Source organism: Cheilinus undulatus, linkage group 2 (genome assembly GCF_018320785.1).
Source record: "Cheilinus undulatus linkage group 2, ASM1832078v1, whole genome shotgun sequence".
NCBI classification, from domain to species: Eukaryota; Metazoa; Chordata; class Actinopteri; order Labriformes; family Labridae; genus Cheilinus; species Cheilinus undulatus.
In genome coordinates, this window is record NC_054866.1 from 28,025,177 (window position 1) to 28,044,425 (window position 19,249).

The following is a 19,249-nucleotide window of genomic DNA, read 5'->3' on the forward strand; positions in this document are numbered from 1 at the left end:
ATAACTATAATTTGACATATTAATCAAGAAATATTAATGTGTTTTACTATTTTTTTCAGCTTTTTTTAATCAGCTCATTTAAAAAATTCATGGATAAGAATAATAATGATATTTTAGCATTAAAAGTATCATTTGGGTTAAAGAGCTTCAACATATTGGTGTATTAACCATTGCAGAAACATAAAAATGTTTTTGGTAATTACCAATGCTATTAATTTAGGGCAGCTGTGGTATAAACCTTACTTTGGTTAGGGTTAGGATGGTCTAATAAATTTGTTAAGCGCTGTATATATTCAAAAGATTATACTTGATGTCTCTCGTAACCAAAACCAATCACTTTTGGGGAATATTCTGCTGTTTGGAGCTTCAAGAAGCACTGTGTGTGCATAGTAGAGTGTATATAATTGAACTGACAGCCCATAAGTAAGAAACAAATCGAATGCAGAACCTTTGGCTGTTGGCTTGAAAAAAATTATGTCAGATCATCTGCTGCTGCTGTGGATCTGTGATCCTCCTCCATTCAAAGCAGCCACGGCAAAATCCTCCAGACTTTGCAGGTAAAATCCTGAGCTGAAATCTGTGTTTAAACCAGCTAGATAAAAACAAATGATCAGACTAACAATGTCACATAAGTTTACATTATGGTGTGTTTAAGATCAAGTGAGTAAAATGACCACTAGGTAGAGGTAAATAAAATGCTAACATGGCCTGGTCAAAAGTAACCTCAAGAAAAGGAAACTTAGGGTTTAGCAAGAAACTTGAATAAATATGGTTGTTTGGGGGGGGTTCTGTTTTGCTTTCTTAGCAATAAAAAATGACTGCATCAGCTGTATACTGCAACCAACATAATCTGTGACATGCTTTAATTATCTAACTTTTGGTTCTGGTTAGCCTTTTAAAAGACTAAAAAAAATCGTTATCAGACTGTTTATAATTGTGCTAATCAATTCACACACATGAGCACATGTAATCTATTCACTAAGACATTGTGTAAGTCTGTTGCTCTTACTGTAGGATTCTTGTGCATTACTCCGTGGGAAGATTTGTTTGACTCTGTTGAAGTGAAAGCATGTTACTGACTGAAAAAGGATGATTTTTGTGGTCCTCTCATCAGGTTATGCTGCCACCTGTATGAGGTTCCAGTGTACTACAGAACTAAGTGGACAAAAAATAAACAAAGCTGCTACAACAAACATAAAATATGATCCATGTCTGCAGATCTCACTCAATGATCAGTATCAGCAGGAAAGAAAGATCTGTTTCGGGCATCTCTAATTAGACTATTAGGTTAATTGTTACGGAAACTTGGATACAATAAAATCTGCTCCTGTCATTGCTCTTACTGAAGTTGCTGTGGTTGTTAAGGTCAGGAAAACAGCTGTGTGCTTCCACCTTACTTCTTCTCGACACCCCTGCCAGCATAGCTCACTGTCCTAAAGCATCCCAAGAGTCACTTTTATCTATCGTTGACTCTTGCATGGGCAGATTTTCAAATGTAATAAGTGGGAAGGTCTGACTTATATGAAACCAAGATTTAAGATGACATCTTAATTACAGTCAGATTCGGTCTGTTTCTTTGGTTCTGTTGAGAATGAATGAAAGCTTAACCCCAAACCTCTCCTCTTCTTCAAGTATCCCTGCCCTACTTTGTAAGACCAGATGATTGCTCTTGCCACATTTCAGCTCTTTCTCTTCAGACTCTCTTTTCCTGTTTTATGGCTCTAATAGGATCAATCAACCGTAACCTGATTCTCATCTCCACTCTCCTCTTTCCCCTCCACTTCACATCTTCGTCAATGGTCTGGGAAAGCCCTGTAACATGGGATGTGGTTTAATAAGATAACTCCATTAAACATATACTGATCAGTTTCCCTGGTACAAGTTTGGCTGCTGAGAAAGCAAGACACAATGTCAAGCCAGAGGAGATTCTGAACAATGATCTCTCTCTGTTCTCCACTCATATTTCTGAGATTGTTTTATTAGCAATATTCAGATTGGCTTGGTTTTATAAATGAGGATAGAGACAGTCTTATCTTAATAATCTTAGATAATACATTTTCATTTCCTGATTTGTAATGCAAATACAGAAAAGAAAAAGCTGAAATAAACAACCATGTTCATTTGACCTTTTCCTGTTGTCTAACATTAAATGTCTCAAGACAACTTGAAATAATGTTTGAATGTTCCTTGGAGATATGATACAATGCTAGAGAAATTGAGCTTCAATCTTCTAAAGCATCATTAATTCACTGACTTAAGAGGTGTAGCAGTGTTAGCAATACTTCACTCTATGTAAAGTTCTACCTCTGAGTCCTGAACTTCCACTGATAATCTGTCCTTATTGTACTTCTCAATAAAGCACTCTGTTATTTGTAAGTTTGTTGAAATTCTATGCATGATAATGTCCTCAAGGCATTGGTGTTTTTCTCAATTTTTTGCAACATTAGGACATAAGCAAGTGGTTTTCGAACTTTTTGGCCAAAGGCACACTTAAACAGGCCTCAGGCAAAAAAAAAAATTCAACCCTTAAACAAGGTACACCAGACTGAATGCATATCCCCTATTCAAGTACACATACTGTAAAATTCATGTAAAAAAATCTGCTATTTTTTTCTTGTAGAAATGTCTTAATTCACAAAAATAGCCACAGATATGCAGGTTTAATTCCATACAACTGTATCAAACCTTGGGAGTCCATGATCACGCCAGCATGTCGTTATCATGTGCTTTTTTTGGTATGTGACAGGATGCAAACAAAGCCATATTTTGCATTGCAATGAATTTGATAAAAAAATATACACATAGGGGACAGTGTTCCATACTGTACTGTACTTGAGAGACAAGCATAAACCACACCGTGTCAAATGACATAAAGCATGTTTGAGACAAAGAGGCCTACGACGAGTAATAATTGAGGCATTATTATGTCAAATGGCTGAAACAGGAAACACAGTCAGCCGAAGACAGAATCAATCAGACTGCTTAGTATTTCAGGAAATTATCCTCAAGCCTCAGAAATGTTAAAAGCTCTTCTGCAGTTTATTTTTGTTATGTTGCAGCGTGGGTTTTATAGTGTGTATGTGCCCTGCTGACATCCAATTTTACTCTCTATGCAGGGTATCTCACACACATATCTTTCTCCCACACACATAAAGAGATTTCACAAACTTTAGCGCCTCATGAGCTCCAAAGTCAGCCAAATGATACCAGGACATTAGTGAGATTCCTGGCAGAACATGGTTTGACCTACTGTGTCGTGATGAAAAGTCTACCTAATTTCCAAAAGGCCAAAGTTACCACATTATGTAACAGAGCAGAGAATGTGTATGCAATTTTTGTGAAGTTCACATCATATTGCAAAATAACTAAGTCTTCTCCCTTTAATAAACCAGCAGATTTTAATGTGATCTACATTTCACTCTCTCTTAAACTGTACACCAAGTTCAAGATTGATGAAGCTGCTCCCTGAAAACACAATTCCCATCTGCTAGAGTCACAGCATACAGAGATAAAGTGCAAAAAGGTGCAAGAGGACACAGCCATAACAAAAGTGAGCTGCTGCTCTATCAAACCACTGTAAAGTTATCCCAGCTTTTATGTGGGGATAGAATTTACCACTCTTAACTGCTGGGATCAACAGAATCCCCGAGAGGAGATGCATCTATAAATTCTATTGACTCCATTCTAACTTGAAAACAAGCAAATTCCGTCAGTTTCCTCGCAATCTCAACTTATGTAGCCTGTTAGCTTGGGATGAAAACCCTGGTTTTCCTGTCATAAGGAGTTTTGTTTAATTGTGGTTTGGCATCTGGACTTATTATTTTTGTGACGTCAGGATAAAACTGCCAGGTTCTCCATTAAAACGATTGATTTTTGTCATTATCTCAAAATTAAAAAGTCAGTTTTCATGTCCTGATGGGATCATTGCAACCTAGAAAACAACAAGGGGCTGGTAACTGTGAAAGGCCAGACTCCAACATGCCATGCTGCCATTGCCCCAACTGAGATACGTTAAGCTTATTTCTATGATTGTTTTGTTCTTTTGCAACCCTGGGGATATGACTTGAATGTACAGGTCACTACTTGTCCACGAGAGTGTTTTGGAGTTGTTAGATTGTGTATTTGATGAGTTTGATGAAGGAAAGCAAAAATTCCGTCTGCTAACATAGCGTTCGCGGTGCAGCTGGTTTAACAGTCCCCCCAGATCTAGAAACAGCTTGCACCGACAACTAAAGGAAACGGATCTATTATTAAGACTATAAGAATTATGGCCATGGGCGAATGTGCCAAAATGTTGAAGTATCCCTTTAAGTAAGTCTTTAGCAAAGACACTCTTTATCATAGGAAAAAAGTAGTGCATGCATGTTTGCTTAGGGCACTGGGGTCCAGGCCCCTAGGGATCTCAGGGGGGGCAAGGCCTCTGTATGCACTGATGCCAAAATTGGTAGGAATGCACAATATTGAGTTTTTGCAAATATCCAATATACCAATATTTTAAAAATGTATTTCACTCCTTTTACCAATGTCGATTCGAGCATGTAGTTCAAACCTAAAATTTCAGTCCTGGAAATAAACTTTCAAGTTAAAGGAATGAAGATGAACAAAGAAAAGACTGCAGCTGACGAAGATCTGTTGGTCCTGCCATAGACTCTACAAAATTTTTCATATATATGGCCAATATTTAGAGCCGATGTATCAGTTGTAACGGTCACAAATGTTTATATCTGCAGCTATAGATATCTAACTTTGTAAGTTAATATCTGCTAATATTGATATCATGCTGTTAATATTGTGTCTCCATGATAATTCAATTTGCATACATCAAATCAATTATTACGATAAAGCACTTACTAGCTAGCTTATACAAAGGTCTTTTGAAAGAACCATGTGTAGACCCTGTTTTTTGTTGGAAAGGTATTAATTAGGGCTGTCAGAGTTAACGCATTAATATTGCGTTAACTTAAATTAATTTAAATGGCACTAATTTTATTACGTGTGTTCTGTGTGACCCTTGACCCATCCCGTAGTTTGCTAGATCAGGAAGTGGCACCGTTGTAATGCAGTACAAGCGAGCAGAACAGGATGCAGGACAAAGACTTTTGAATGGCAGGTTCAGCTTTCAGATCATGCCAGATAAGACTCAAGTTATTTGCTCTTACTGTCAACATGAAATGAGTTATCAGGAATTCGTAGAGTCTTAAATAGCCCGTGTCACTCACTGGCCGAGCACACCGCTAATGCAGAGAGCCGTCCCCTTAGCCATGCTGGATTGTTTACATCAGAGACACTCAGACAACTCTACAGGGATGGACTCGTTGATCATGAAGAATGAAAAGATGGTTACACCTTAAAAGTTCTCCACTGAGACTTCTTTGAGACTTTGTGTGTTCATGAGTTTTGAATAGCAGCTTCAAATTTGTGTTTATTGACATCAGTCCAGTAAATCTACCAGACTGATGACAGTAATTTCTTACTGTCAGCATTTTATTTTACATTTGGGCATTTTTTAGTTTGAAAATAAAATGATGATAAATAATAGCAGACATTTTTTAAGTAATCACTTGCTTTTTCTGTTGAGTAGGGCAGATGTTTCCACCTTACTCACCTCTGACCACATCAGAACAGTGAAACACCATTAGATGTGTCTGTGCCTTACTGAGAAATAGTCCTGTATGGTACATTTAAAATAGATGAAGAAAGTGTGATAAATTAGCGATTCATCTTGAGTTAACTATGACTTTGTGCGATTACTCGCAATTAAAAATTTTAATCTATTGACAGCCCTAGTATTAATATAACTCTTTAAATTGGTGGTAATTTTGTCAGCAAGGTATCCCTTTTATTAGTGAGAGTCCATTGGAGGCTCAGCTTTTCTTAGATACATGTAAAGCCGGCTACATGGAAAATAATTGGGAGCCACTAGCTTAGGGCTTCAACAGGGATCCACTGAAATATCCTTGATAGCTTCAAATGTGTCATAAAATAGAGATGTGCACTTACTTTCTCAGATGCTCATGCTCCTTCAGAAACAGCTCTGTTCGTCTGTTGTTGACCCCCGAGCCACTCTTGTATGTCCTAAAGAGGAAAAAACATAACAAGGAAAAACAAAACAGTCTTAAGTGTTGCCAAGACATGAACTATTCATAAAGCCTGACACAATATTCAACAACAGTGACAAGATGGTAATTTATGCATTTAGGTGCTGAAAAAAAATTACCATATTCAGTCAACCAAAGTCAAAAAATGCAACCTCCTAAAACTCCACATAAAGCCCCTCACAACAAGCTGACAGTGAAGAGACAGTCTACTGTCTTCAGGCTGAGCATTAGCTGTAGCTTTAAGAGTAAATCTTTCACTGATGATACGTGTCAGCACACCACCACCTTTTCCCTCTCTTTACCTGTTCGATTTTTGTCTAAGCACGTGCTTCAAAGTCACTTGTCCCTGTGAACTTTAGTGGTCCACTGGCATTGATCATGCTTGCCAAGTTACTCATACTGCCAAGATTTTTTGCTTAATTTCTTTATATCTCTAGTTCACTGTGGCTACTTCTTTCCTGTGGGATATTTTATGTGATCAGTTGATAAAAAGCAGACAAAACTGCTGCATGGACCGGTTTGATCAAATATCTAATGGTACCGATACCACTGCTTCCCCAGTATGTATTTTACAGTAAAAGCCTTCTTGTGGTTCACCAATGGAAAGCTTTTAATGTGAAGCAGGCAGCAGGAAATCGCCTTGCATTATCGGTAACTTGACACAGGAAATAAAAACTTGTATGGTCAAAGCAGAGAAGATCAGATCTGACTGCTATCAGCTGGTAGAAAGCCAGAGAAGCTTCTATCTGAAACAACCAAGGTTCTTAAGTGTTGTCTTTCTGTGGTCACAAATAAGTACTTTACTGCAACGACACATATGTGGGGCAAGAGATAGTTATCCTATTGCCAGGCAGAATTATAAATGCCATAATTCCCCACTTTAATAGTACTTCCAGCATTAAGGATGGGACAAAGAATTATTGATACAACAAGATACAACATTATACTGTTGTCCTGGCTACTGTGTTACAATTGTTGTACTGCTGGTGCCAAAAAAAAACCAATATCTTTGAATCTTTAACATGGCACTGGAAACAGTTGGACCCACTGTGTCACTACTTTATGACTCCTTACAATGGCACTTTTAATGTAAATACACAGGTAACATGAACAAAATGAACTGGCCAAAGAAGAACTTAGCAGCAGGGATAAAAGATGAATGCAACAGCACAAAATGCCACATACAGAGTTGGCACAATACAAGAATTTCTAATTTCAGTTTGGTACAAGTTAAAATCAAACGATCTTAATAAATTTAGCACAAAAAGTAAGGCAATTTGTGTGTGGTACATTATTTCTTTGTTGTAACAATGCTTCTTGGCAATAAATCTTATACCGTTGAAAAGCCTGTTTATTACCCTTTAAAATGGTGCCACATTTGTAAGGAACATGCATTTGTGGGATGAGCAGCAGAGCTGAGTATGTGGGTTGCACCCATGAAACATTTGCCAAATCTTTTTGAAGTTCTAAGCTCTAAGTTTACTTGTTTTGATACCATGGCAATAAAACACCCAAAACTACAAGAGTTAGGTGTATGTTTTTTGAATTACCAACCTGCACATGAGGAAGGTTCAAAATAATACGATTTTCCTAAAATGTTTATGACCTACCTTAAATCAAATATTTACTCTGAATTATCATTAATAAACCAAAAGATGTGTCTGCAGTGAGTCTTCTTTGTCTTTTTCCTATCTTTTTACTTATTTAGGTCATTTTCTATGCGTCACTGTTTGTGCAGGGTTGTGAGGCTGTCATCATTTGACAGGTTGGGATGTAATGGGAAACTTTTAGGGACCAGGAGACACTGCTGTCTCTCTCCTCTTCTCTAATCTGACACTAACATTACCATGGGCACCTCTAAGACATACTTAAGAGATTTGATTAAGTGTATTTGCTGACTCATGAATTAAACAGTTAGCAAGGATAGAGAGGTGTTGGTGTGTTTCTAACTTCATTAGAGGGTAACGGCTGTAAAACTATCAGAAAAGAGTATCTTCTCTCTCCATATCCCCGCTATGTTTTAGTAACAGGACACCAGCACTCACTCTCACTTGGCAGTGTCTCCCTCTCTCTCTCTCTCTCTCTCTCAGCTAACAGTCCTTGGGTTTAAATACAAATGTTAAATTTTTGGGGGGTTTTTTCAGAACTTCAGCACTTTCTGTGCTATTGAATGTAACAACAATGGATACTGTATCATTGGAGGCAGTGGTTCTCAACTGGTCAGGGATCAGGACCCACCACCACCCCCTTAAGAAAATCACGAACCAAAATCTTTTACAAAAAATTACACTCAAAATTTGATTTAAGAAAATTGTTGGCGTTTTAAACCAAAACAGAACACAACGTAATTGAACAAAGGGATGGGACAAAACAAACTGTACAACAAACAATCTGTAAAAACCACACCATTAAAAGAACTTGCATACAGACATCCTATTTTACTCCATTTTCCCCAGCCAGTATGGAAATTTGAAAATTTTGTCTTCATCTTAGGAAAACCAGTCTTGCTGACCAAAGAAAAGGAGATAAATTGGCTGAAATCGTAAGACACAGACTAACATTTACTCCTCATAATAGGATAACCAAAAATAAATGTATGAATTTACTGTATATCCACTTCAGGGCTCCTGTAAATAGACTTCTGGACAGATTGTTTTTGTTTTTCTGGCACACATACTGACCCACTGGGAAGAGACTTGCGGCCCGCTTCTGGGTCCTGACCCACCAGTTGAGAACCACTGATGTAAAGCACATGGTATCAAACAAAATTATCAAGTAGCCTATCCAAAGTTTAGACAGCCTCAGTCAGACTGTGGTTAAAAAAGGTTAATGGATGTAGTTTGCTAAGTAACAATACATGAACAGAACTCAGAATCACTGAATTGTGATTTTACAAGGACCATGTATTTGGTATCTAATTATATTGTACTGATATTGATTCTACAGTATTGAGAGTTACGCTGCAATTCCCTACCCTATTCAGCATTACATATCAGAGAACACAACCTCTATACTTTTACCACAGCAGTATTTAGCCCCAGGTTTAAAAGGTGTCAGAAACAAAGAAGCTATAACTGTGCATCAAAGTAGCCAAAGACAAGGGTTTTCTTGTTATACCACTCAGAGGGCAAACATGTAACACCCTTTTTTGATCACTTAATGCAACTCCAGCCATTAGCGTTCTGTAACATCTGACTCCAAGTGCTCTCCTGGGTCTCTGGTCATTTCACACAGCCCCAGTCTCTGTTCTGGTGACAATGAGAAAAAGAGCCGGGGAGGTGGCAAATTTTAGAGTAAGTACACAAATGTGTGCCATAAACATCAAACCACACCAAGCTAACTGAGAGCAGCCCAAGAAAAATGGCCCTTCTGCATCCCCAGTGTGCCATCAAAGCCGCTGAATGGAAATGCTATATTCTTCGCACATGCCACAGGGGCTCTGCCTCAAGCCCAAGCCAGCCTCCCCACCAGCAGAACTGATGCGTCTGTGGGGCTACAACTGCCTGTTCTGACAGCCAGCTTCATCACTCCTGCAAGGCTTTTTAAAAGGGCATGAATGTAAATCACCAGTTGGCTGTCATTTTTGTTGCTGACATTTAAAATCAAACAGAGGCAGAGAAAGGTGTGTGCTACAGAGTGTGTCTTTATGAGAACATGTTTTGCTGACCAAGTGAAAGACATTGATACCGTGTTTGACAGGGTTTCATTTTCCTCATTTAGGTGTTTGCACAAACGAGTCAATGTGCACTATTTCTTTTAATCAGTATGGATTTGTGTGTGCAGCGTAACAGTAACAGTGAAACGGTAGATTGTACAGTGAGGAGCCCTGGAGTTACACCTTACCAAGATCACTACTGCCCTCTAGCTGAAGAAAACATTAAAGGTTTAGCTGCAGTAGAAAGGTCCATCATGTATTAATGGCATGATTGGCTGTAAATTAAAAAATAAGGTAAAAAAATGTTCAACACTTCAGTACTTTAAGATGTCAAATGTTTTTGAATGATACATTCTCTGTTCTGATTGATCAACAGCATCAAAAGTGGCTGAGCTTTATAAGGTGACATCAAAGTACTAGAATCATTGGTTAATCATCAACTGCGCACCTACCTAGCTTCAAATAACATTCTCTCTCCCCATCAGTCAGGGTTCACATCAGGTCACAGTACAATTTCAGCAGCATCACATCATAAATTACATTATCACTTCAATTGATAATGGTCAGAAATGTGTTTCCATGTTTGTTGATCTGTCAAAAGCCTTTGACATAGTTAACCATTCTCTTCTGTTATGCAAGCTTTCTACAGTTGGTGTTGATGAGACTGCATATACCTGGTTTCAAAAAATTGTTATATATATATATATATATATATATATATATATATATATATATATATGTGTGTATATATATATATATGTGTGTATATATATATATATATACATATAAATATATATATACATATATATATATATATATATATATATATATATATATATATATATATATATATAAACATATATACATACAAATATATATAAATATCGCAATATATCGCCCTGCTCATAGTATCGTAGTATATGGCAATAGATTGATATTGGCACCCCTGTATCAGGATATGTACCCTATTGCCAGATTCTTGCCAATACACACCCCTACGTTTTCCAAGTAAAAGTCCAGAGAAACTACCTTCGTATGTACATAATGCTTTTATTTTGAAAGCTCCCGGCATGCTTCCACTATACACTGAATCCAGTCACTTGTAGGGAGTTTTATTGAGGTAAAACAGGAGGAATGACAGAGCTTTGACAGCAGGGAGACAAAACCAACACGCAGCAAACTCACGTCTAGTAGGAAAGCTGTTATGGCAGCAATGGCTGCAAGCAGAAAAAAAATGTCTGAAACAGTGATTCCTGCATAGGAACAGAGAGAAGCGCTCACAGGGAGCACTGAGGAACTACACACTACCAGCACAGACCAAAACATGGCGGCCTCCTGGGGAGTTTATAAGCTCAAATTTACTCAAACTGCAGATATCTAGTGAGTTTTTTGATTCAATATACATTTGAGAGATACAAATATCTATCCAACAAGATGAACTTGTCTGATCACGCAGGGTTCTTTTCAAGGTGGTCAGCAAAGGATTCCCACAGGGATTAATTTTGGGTCTGCTTCTAGTTACATAAAAGATCAATGACATTGCAGGAAAATTAAACTACTGTAAGGTTCATCTTTATGCGAATGATACAGTACCGTACTCCTCAATATCCTCACAGTCAAGCTTTGTCCCACTTACAGTCTGATTTTAATGTATTCCAACAAGCGCTCATTACTGGTGAGGTAGCGTGAGTGCTGTCTGCAGCAGACCGCAGATGTACAGAAAGGGAAAAGTCCACTTCTGCGTGTCTCCTTTGATACACTTATTTTGCATCGCCGTCGCACATTAGATTTATAGTGAAAATAAAAGCTCTCCAAACTTAATGTGGTTCAAGCAGGACAGCTGTTCTCTGTATACCCACCACCCCCTCGCTCTTGTTATGAAGCTGCACATCACAGGAGCGCCTTTGATAATAAAACTTTGCTCCAGTATTCTGTCTAACCTTTCCATTTATTAAAATCAAATTTGCAATAAATAAAAAAATTATAAAGAATCATTATATAATATCATATGCCACATATTTTACCTTATTTAAATCTCATAAGGTGAACAAACTACAAAAATAAACCTTTTGCCACATTAACAGGCCCCTGTGTAAAGTATGAAGGGCTGATATGGAGCAGAAATATCTGTTGAAGTTCACATGTGTAAATAAGTTTAAGAAAAAAATCTAAAATGGGAACACAGGCCAAACATTTTGATCATTGTTATAAAGGAATGCAGAAAAAGTCCACATTGGTGCTTTAGAGTGATCTGGGGCTGTGAGGAAATAAAATGTTTGGTACTGAAAATGTTTGCTGTTTTAAATCAACATGTTTTAACACAAATGTGCATAGTTGTGCTTCAAATTTAAAGGTAATCAGCAGTAATTGGGTCTTGGTTGTTTTTGTTAAAGAGAAATTTTTATTGAATACAGATACCTGTAGGGGCAGCACAGCGGCACAGCAGCACGGCGGCACAGTGGCCAGCACTGTTGCCTCACAACAAGAAGGTCGCTGGTTCGCTTCCCGGCCAGGGCCTTTCTGTGCAGAGTTTGCATGTTCTCTCTGTGCACACTCCGGGTATTCCGGCTTCCTCCCACCACCAAAAACATGCTAATTAGGTTTTCTGGTGACTCTAAATTGCCCGTAGGTGTGTCTGTCAGCCCTGCAACTGACTGGCAACCAGTCCAGGGTGTACCCCGACGACAGCCGGGATAGGCCCCAGCCCCCCCACAACCCAGAATGGAATAAGCGGTACAGAAAATGGATGGATGGATGGACAGAGACCTGTCAATAATTTAATTGCAGAAATGCATTTTTTATGTAACTGTGTGAAATTTTTGCATAAAATCACCTGCTATCGATCGTAGGCCCCATATCAAATCAAATCAAAATTGTATCACGGCAGATTTTGTGATATCAGAAAATATCGTATCGTTGTCCAAAATATCAATATTGTATCACATCGGGACGAAACTGGTGATTTACAACCCTAGCTCTCACCTCTTTATCTGTCAAGATGGGCTGTGAAAAGGTCTGCCAATTTTTGTAGTAGGTTCTATTGGTTGAAAAAGTAATCCAGTTCTGAAGTTCGTGTTGAAGTTGGCAGGATAGACGCTAATTAGCATCTCAGAGCTGGATCACTTTAAAACACCAAGGTTTAGAACCGAATGAGGTAGGACTGCATTTAGTGTTGCTGCACCCATTATGTGGAATAATTTTTAACTGACTGCTAGATTGCCCTCTTTGGTATCATACATCGTTTTAAAGAGCTTGTGTCTGAACTACATAAGGAAAGTGACTGCAGCTGCTTTAAATTGTTTTTATTAACCAGGGCATGGGTTTACAAATTGTATGTGTTTGTGAATGTATTTGTATGTTTTTTAATCCTGTGTTGTGTTGTATTGCTGCAGGGCACCCCTGGAAAAAAGACCTTGGTCTCAGTGGGTTTTCCCCTGTTAAAATAAAGGATAAATAAATAAATAAATAAAATATGCTTATGAGATGAATAAATCAATCAAAAACTGCTGGCAAATTCCTACACAGTGTCTAATTTGCACTCATAGATTAGCAGTGTTTTGCTTACAAGCTTACCTGCAATTTTTCATACTTGAAAACAAGAAAATTCCCTTTATATGGTGCCTTGGGCATTACTTATTGTTACTGTAGTATTGAAACAGTTCTCAATATAATTTTATCTTTAGGAGTTTAATATCAAAGTCTAAAAACCTAATATCATGATCAAGGACTCGCTAGAGGGATTATATAAAAATAAGTGGAGGAAAATGTTTGATAACCCCATTCAGAAGTAAATACAACAATAACATGCTGCTCTTTATACACAACTAATTCTGCAACATAAAACACTAAACAGTATTATTTGTCATTTTCATGACGATGCTGGAATGGCCTAAATTAATCTCATTGAATGGAAACAAGACATCAGAACAGTGGAAATATTGGTGTCATCTATATTTCTCTGATAGTATGTAAAATATCTTTTATTCAACTTCAAAAAGTGTTATTGCTGATTTGCTTTCTTACTTCAATCAAATGATCACAAAAGAAGCGTCAGGGATAAAAAGGTGATAAGGATTTCAATTTTCACAAACTGCATTATAAAAAAAAAAATTCTAATTATACATATTCTTTTTTTGGTGGCTTTCATGTCTCATGAGGTCCTACCTTAACACTTCCCCGTGCCCGCCTAGCAGTGATCACTGAGGAAGCTTCCTCCCAAATGAAAAAGTTTAATGTTTACTGGGACTAAAGACGGGGCGTTTATTGCACGACTTTCAGTCCACCTGTTATCTAAGATTCCTACCTCATTAGATGTTCTCGAGCACATTACTCATTGTTAGGCTTAATTTCAGGTCAACAACTCAAGCTCATTTAGATGCATTACATTCGTCAGCAGCGAGCCTGTAAGTAAGGTCAGTGGCACTGCTTAGCAGTGTGATTTAATGAGAAGATTGAGCGAACTGTAGCATGTAGTGCTGACCTCACAGCGTGTTACTAACCGAGTGGATATAAAGTTGAAATCTCATTACTTATGACAACAAATATTCATCAGACTGTAATGACTGCAGGTGCGTTTATCAAGGAAGTCTGAATTAGAGTCACCTGAAGAGTAAAATAACTTATGGTCGAAGAAATAACACATTAAGTCAATTTTTTGTTAATTAGTACAAAAGAAAGTGAATTCTCTGAAGAAGAAAAGTCATGTCTCTGCTAAACTCAGCTTTTTAAATACAAACAGCTCTACTACAGCAGGGTATATACAGAAAACTTGACATTAATTTAATACTTTACAAAACTTTTTTCAAGGCCCTCTCAATACCAGACCTCACTGCATCTTTGACTTGTAACCAGTTGCACCGGTGACACTGTTGTTTCGAGCAGATGGAGAATAAAATGTGATAACATAGTCAAGAAAATGACAATAGTATAGGTCATTGTTAATGCTAGCAGCGCGAACATTAGAGACTTTGTATTAGTATTTCACGGAGGAAAAGTTTCACTGCAAAGATGCTGTTTATTTGCAAAATCCTGATTTTTTTTTTTTTTTTTATATCAGCCTCAGCACCAACCACTTCTCAGAAAACTGGCATTTACCTGTCATTTAGATGCAAACATTACTTGATCATATAGTTAACTTGCTAGCTAGGAACATGGCAGAGCTTTAAGGAAGCAAGGATAGCTCAGAGCATAAATAAGTATGTAGACTGACCTTGGAACTGCTGGAGATCCATCTGAATACAGACTGTGCTTAAAACTAAAAGTGAAAACTAAAGCAGATAAGCAAGCCTACTCCCTCTTTTGAGAAATATCAACAAAGTGTAAGACCTTGTGGTCTTGCATTTTAAAACATTTTAACACTTTTTAAAATAATTAGTTTTTGCTTAATTAATTTATCAATTTTCAATAGTTTTTAAGACCCTGCAGACACCCTGTACACAAGGCAAAATTTGTGATTAATCTGACAAATCCTGTAAAATGTTAGCAAGTCTCATCCCAAACCTCATCTCCAACACCTTCCCCCCCCAACCACTTCTCAGAAAACTTGATTTGCCTACATGCACACATCACTCAATCACAGTTAACTTGCTAGCTCGGGACACCACAGAGCTTTAAGAATGCACTGATAGTGCATTGGGCAAGAAAATAAACAATCCTGCAGACTGGCTCTGGTGAAGTCCAATCAAAATTTCCCATATGTGCTTAAAATTGAATGCGAAAACAGAAACAGAAAAACTAGCCTACAATCTATTTTAACAAAAAGAATGTAAAATATCTACAAGATTAAAAGCCTTATGGTCTTGCATTTAAGAATCTTTTTATACTTTTTGAAAGCCTTAGTTTTTGCTTGATTGCTTTATTAACTCTAAAAAATGTTTTAACTCTGCATACACCTTTTACTGTACAAGTACTGCTATGATAGATAGGTACTTAGTGGTCTGAAAGGGACTACTCTCTTTAATGTGGGCACAGGAGTAGCCACAAGCCACTTAGTGATGATGTGTGTGTAGTTAAATATGTGTGTAGTGGCATTACGTGAGTGGGATTCTTTGTGATTTTGAGGCACTAATTGATAAACATGATTACAACAGATTTTTGAAGAAAATCATCATATAAGCTGTTCATACTAAGGATGGTATATTATAATTCAATCACAGTCATATGAGCTTAATGGTCCCTCTTAGACATAAAAATACAACATTGTATGTAACATGCTAATAATACCTAAAAGTTATAACACTGATAATATGCTATTGGTAAAAGGCAATAAAAAATTAAAGGAGCATACACTTCTTCTGTTATTTTCAGGGATGCACAGTATTATTGGTATATCAGTATCTGCAAATATTAGCTTAAAAAGTGAAATTGTCGTATTGGCAGATACGAACATTTCCGTATCCTATATTTACAACTGATATTTTAGCTGTATAAATCAGCCAAGACCAACACAACTACTTCAGCTGAGTTCTTTAGTTATCAGTTTAGGACTGAAATTTGTTCATCCTCAGTCTTTAAATTGTGTGGTAAAAGGACTGAAGTTTTAGGTCTAAACTACATTTAAATATTAGCATCCGTATCCATATCCGTATAGGTATCAATAACAGCCAAAATTATTTTTTATTTATCTGCGAAAATCCCATTTTTTAATGTGCATCCCCAATCAATTTGAGAAAAATCTTGTTTATCTTGCAAAATAAGAAGTATGTGAAGTGAAGAAGTAATATAAGGGCTGACAGGCTAACATAAGTGTCACCTTTGAATGAGTAAATATTCCACATTACAGCCATCAAGAAGATTTAAGGGAAGCCGTTTTCACAATGACCAACCCAATCTATCATACTGCTGTATATATTTAAGAGCTGGCCAATGTTTTCTGTATGTTGTGTGATTGCTTCATGTCTCCTGCCATTAAACAAAATGTGCATTTTACTATTAAACAGTATTCTTTATATTTAACATCATTTATGCATCTGTTCCTTTTTTCTGTAAGGCATACTTTAATTAAGCATCCAGACAAGGAATTTAAAATCTATAATCTGTTAGCTAAATGAGACAAAGTTATAATATGAACTGACTCTGAGGTATCTGCATGCTTGTTCGACTGAGGGAGGATCAATGGGAATCCTGCAGAGCACACTGTATGCTCACTGCTGCGTCTTACAGATCAATAAGCCATAACAAAAAACCCCGACAAGAGTCATGGTCTGAGGGAGCCTCCATCTCATTTCAATACGCTTGCTCACGACTGAGCCAATCTGCAGAGAGGACACACTTTCTCAATGCAAGGCCAAATAGGCAATGAATTATCTCAGGCAAACGTTTTTCAAGAGCGTGCCAGGTGGAAGTCAAGGTTCAACTATCCCTGTGAGGGATAAGGTCTAGAATACAGAAGCAATGTAAATAAAATTCAGCCAGTAAGATCAAACACACACAATACATCACATGACTATGTGTGTTTTGTATACATCACCATGTACAGTTTCATGTGAGTGACACAGACTGCATGCTTGCTCTGCCTACCCATTTACTGTGACTTTACCAGTCAATACATTTAATAACTTATCGATATTTCTATGCATTATGAATGAATGTAGACTGCATAGCAAAATAAATCATATATTTTGGCTGGATACTCACTCAATGTCTTTCCTGACAGAACCAAGCAGGTCTTCTCTTTCCCGGATGGCCAAGAAGTTGCCTTTGGTTTTGTGGAATTCATGTGTGTAATCCTGCGTAGAAAACAGTTTCAAATGAACATGAGGAAGAAAAAATTTAAAAAGGTGTTCCCCAGATTCAGAACATGAAAGAAAAGGTTCCTATAATAAACAAGATGAGGTAAGGGTAAAAGATTGAAAGAATTGGGTGCAAACCTGTAGGATGTCTCTGTGCCTCTGTAGTGTATGCATTAGTGCAGCATTGATAGAAGTTGTTCCCGGTGCGTTTGTGTACTCTGCCATCTTGTCATTCACTGCAGTCAGCTAGCAGAAAGTTAGAAAATGACAGGATTGACCAATGAAAAGACTAGAAATCAGGTAAACTATGAGATAAGCAGATAAGGCAGACGCATACAAAGACTTAAAATAAAAAATACTACTCTTACAAAACAGTACAACACAACAGCATCAAGAGCCAAATAAAAAAAACATTTAACACAGGAATGTCTTTCACAGGAAAGAACTGAAAAATATTTCAGATGATGGGGATGATAGGTATTGTACAATATTATTAATAGTATTTGGCAGTGGGAAGGATGACTGAAACAATATTACAACCCTTTTCTATTCACCTAAATAAATAACATTTAGGCTTTTAGGGTCCAGTGCAACTAAAAATGAAACCAACAGTGTACCCCATCTATAGATGAAAAACAAGAGCTTGAACACAAATCCAAAGCTGTTTCTTTCACAGACCAATGTCCCATAAGAAGTGACTCACTTTTGCCAAAAGCTGTTCAATCTCCACCGACATGGTGTCAAACATCCTGTCCTGGGTGGAGTTGTTTAACAGTGGGGTGGTGTCTGACCTAAAGAAGGAAAAAAACAAAGATGGGGATCAATTATAAAGATGATTTAAAATTGTTTGTGCTAAATAAAATATAAAAGAAAATTTAGAACATGCTTATTGTATCTATTTAATAAAAACAGACTGGGTTGGTCTGACTGGTAATACTGATTACAAGGTTTATAACTAAACAGGATTTTAGTATCATCTAGTATAACATGAAAAGTCATGCACATTTGTGTTCAAATACTTTTCATTTTGTGGGTTTCAGATCAGTTTTCGCTTATGTCTGAATAATTATAATAACTAGCGAAGCACTCGGAGAGCGTAGACCTCCGCATTTAACCCTATCTCTCAATAGTAAAGAATCCTTTAAAAAAATTCCTAGATCCAGACGGTGATCCGGATCACCGTCAAAACCTAATCAGTTCTTCCTTATGCCATTTCTGACATTTCCTGAAAATTTCATCAAAATCTGTCCACAACTTTTTGAGTTATGTTGCTAACAAATGAACACACAAACTAACAAACAAACAAACCCACCCGATCACATAACCTCCTTGGCGGAGGTAATAAACAATTAATTTCAGTATATTGTGTTCAATACCAAAATGTTAAATTAAGAATGTCGACATAGCTACAGAAGAGGTGTGCTTGATCTTAAAATTAAATCCCTAGAGTTCTCAGGGACGAAGCCTTGATTACAAAAAGAAAAAAAGAGTTTACTGATTGTGTAACAGTCCTTACATGCATAGGGAGATCTCCTACACTTTGAGTTTTATACTTGATGAACAACACACGTGTTAATGATAAAGCTTCAACAATGCATTGTTCACAACTGTTCTGGGCCAACGTATCCCGGCTGGGTTTGTCCACAGCAACTTCGGTCATACTAAATATTTAATAATCACTGTGTCTGTTCAAAAATTTTTTGAATATTTTGGGGTTTTTTTTTATTAATGTGATGAGGGACGTTGCTATAAACATTGAAGATTAG

General features: G+C 37.1%; 1 protein-coding gene across 1 annotated transcript in view; it reads right to left on the reverse strand.

Annotated features, from left to right (window-relative positions):
* Positions 1-19,249, reverse strand: part of gosr1 (golgi SNAP receptor complex member 1) — a 32,792-nt gene that overhangs the window by 11,782 nt on the left and 1,761 nt on the right. The window contains exons 3-6 of the mRNA XM_041814261.1: positions 18,187-18,274; positions 17,622-17,729; positions 17,389-17,480; positions 6,001-6,075 (exon numbers count right to left, since the gene is read on the reverse strand). Of these exons, the coding sequence (XP_041670195.1) occupies positions 6,001-6,075; positions 17,389-17,480; positions 17,622-17,729; positions 18,187-18,274 (363 nt within the window). The remainder of the gene's footprint in view (positions 1-6,000; positions 6,076-17,388; positions 17,481-17,621; positions 17,730-18,186; positions 18,275-19,249) is intronic.